This window comes from Tachysurus fulvidraco, chromosome 21 (genome assembly GCF_022655615.1).
Source record: "Tachysurus fulvidraco isolate hzauxx_2018 chromosome 21, HZAU_PFXX_2.0, whole genome shotgun sequence".
NCBI classification, from domain to species: Eukaryota; Metazoa; Chordata; class Actinopteri; order Siluriformes; family Bagridae; genus Tachysurus; species Tachysurus fulvidraco.
Genome location: NC_062538.1, coordinates 21,945,905 through 21,948,404, shown reverse-complemented (window position 1 = coordinate 21,948,404; position 2,500 = coordinate 21,945,905). Strand labels below are relative to the sequence as shown.

The 2,500-nt window shown below is 43.9% G+C and overlaps 1 protein-coding gene across 1 annotated transcript in view; it reads right to left on the bottom strand.

Annotated features, from left to right (window-relative positions):
- ccbe1 (collagen and calcium binding EGF domains 1) overlaps positions 1-2,500 on the bottom strand; it is a 96,261-nt gene that overhangs the window by 5,570 nt on the left and 88,191 nt on the right. Inside the window, exons 7-8 of the mRNA XM_027164065.2 lie at positions 1,216-1,324; positions 217-356 (exon numbers count right to left, since the gene is read on the bottom strand). Coding sequence (XP_027019866.1) covers positions 217-356; positions 1,216-1,324 — 249 coding nt within the window. The remainder of the gene's footprint in view (positions 1-216; positions 357-1,215; positions 1,325-2,500) is intronic.

The following is a 2,500-nucleotide window of genomic DNA, read 5'->3' as shown; positions in this document are numbered from 1 at the left end:
TGCCGGACTCCTGCGGCTCTCACAAACCCGGCTTTGATTTCAGAACTAACAGAGCAGACACTTCGCCGGAGGACTGCTGAGACAAAACTTCACTGACGTTTGAACGAGTAAACAGTTGCGGCAAGATGAAAATCTTTCCCGTGAGGACTTTTATGGAAGGAGTCTCCAGTGTCAGAATATAAATGATGTGTATGTTAAAAGAGTGTAGAATCTCACCACCGGTCCACGTCGGCCCTGTTTGATGTGCGTGAGGTCTGGTGAGGGACCCATCGGCCCCATGGGGCCACGAGGACCGGGCAGACCTGGAGCACCGGCTCTCCCCGGGGGTCCAGGAGAACCTTTAGTACCAGGAACTCCTGAGATAGAGAGAGAGAGGGAGAGAGAGAGAAAGTCTATAGAATAACAGATATGACAAGTGAAACCAGTCCTTATAATAACGCGTAATTTTATCAGACTAGCAGAACCGTAACATTTTACGATCTCGATCTTGATGTCAAAACACGACACACATCTAACATCGCCGTAAATGGTAATAAAATCATTTCCAGAAGTTTTTCTATCCTGGCTTCGACTGAAATCGCAGGTCAAAGATTACAGCCGTAATGGTTATGCGCTGAATTGTAATTCTGGCTTTCTGTGAAATAAAACACCGTCTCGAGCGCCGAGGTCTGAAACACCGTCTCGAGCGCCGAGGTCTGAAACACCGTCTCGAGCGCCGAGGTCTGAAACACCGTCTCGAGCGCCGAGGTCTGAAACACCGTCTCGAGCGCCGAGGTCTGAAACACCGTCTCGAGCGCCACGGTCTGCACGCAGGACTTCTGACATTTCCGTTCTTATAAGAGGAAACAGGAGAGAAACCTGGTAAGGAGAACAGCTTGAATCATCAGGTAACCAGAGAAGAGCAGCACTGATTTATGGTGTGCTAACATGAAACTCGTGAATTTGAGCTTCGACATGGGAAAGAACAGACGCCGTACTTCATGTTCACACAGTTCATGTTCATGTTCATGTTCATGTTTAGCGAACATGGAAGAACCAAAACTCGCGGTTCTTATTGGAAAAAAATCCAAAGCGAACAATGTGTTTAGATAGAGCTGTAAGTGGAAAAGAGATAGAACTCTCTGGAAGATTGACGTTTCCCTCAGACATGTCGGTAAAACCGACTTCAAATAAAGTATAAAGAGGTTTAGGGAGTGTCAGAGGGCTAAAGCTCACCAGGAGGTCCAGGTTGTCCTGGAGGTCCAGGCAAGAAGGAATGTGCTGTCAGCATCTTCTCGCTGGTCATCTGCTTGTTGACCTCAGTGTTGCTTCCCAGCATGGCCATCTGTGTACAGGACAGAGGGAGAATTCAATATAACATCTGAATCTGGAGTTACTAACGCTTCAAGGTGTTAGAATATACCACTGTTTTGTCCTCTAGCAGGTGCAGGTGTAATAAGCTGCCCCCTGAATAGGAGGCTGCCCCCTGTGGTGAATCAGCACTACTGTTAGCCTAGCTTTAGCTGCAGCTCACATAGGGTCTGATACAGTCTGGGGAAAAAGCTATCTATGGATAAGCTAGAACCAATGCTTGTTAACTATAAACCATGCTAGTTAAGCTAGAACCAATTCTAGTTAACTACAACCAATGCTATTTAACCAATGCTAGTTAAGCTAGTACCAATGCTGGTTACTTACATCCAAAGCTTGTTAACCAATGCTAGTTAAGGTATTACCAGTGCTAGTTAAACTAGTACCAATGGCAGTTAAGCTAGAACCAATGCTAGTTAACTAAAACCAATGCTAGTTAACCAATGCTAGTTAAGCTAGTACCAAGGCTAGTTAAGGTATTACCAGTGCTAGTTAAACTAGTACCAATGGCAGTTAAGCTAGAACCAATGCTAGTTACCTACAAACAATACTTGTTAACCAATGCTAGTTATGCTATTATCAGTGCTAGTTAAGCTAGTACCAATGGCAGTTAAGCTAGAACCAATGCTAGTTAACTACAACCAATACTTGTTAACCAATGCTATTTAGGCTATTACCAGTGCTAGTTAAGATAGTACCAATGGCAGTTAAGCTAGAACCAATGCTAGTTAACTACAACCAATGCTAGTTAACCAATGTGTTAAGCTAGTACCAGTACTAATTACCTACAACCAAAGCTTGTTAACCAATGCTAGTTAAGCCATTACCAGTGCTAGTTAAGCTAGTACCATTGCTAGTTAAGCCATTACCAGTGCTAGTTAAGCTAGTACCATTGCTAGTTAAGCTAGTACCAATGGCAGTTTAGCTAGTACCAATGCAAATTAACTACAACCAATGCTAGTTAACCAATGGTAGTTAAGCTAGGCCCAGTGCAAATTAACTCCAACCAATGCTAGTTAACCAATGGTAGTTAAGCTAGGCCCAGTGCAAATTAACTCCAACCAATGCTAGTTAACCAATGGTAGTTAAGCTAGGCCCAGTGCAAATTAACTCCAACCAATGCTAGTTAACCAATGGTAGTTAAGCTAGG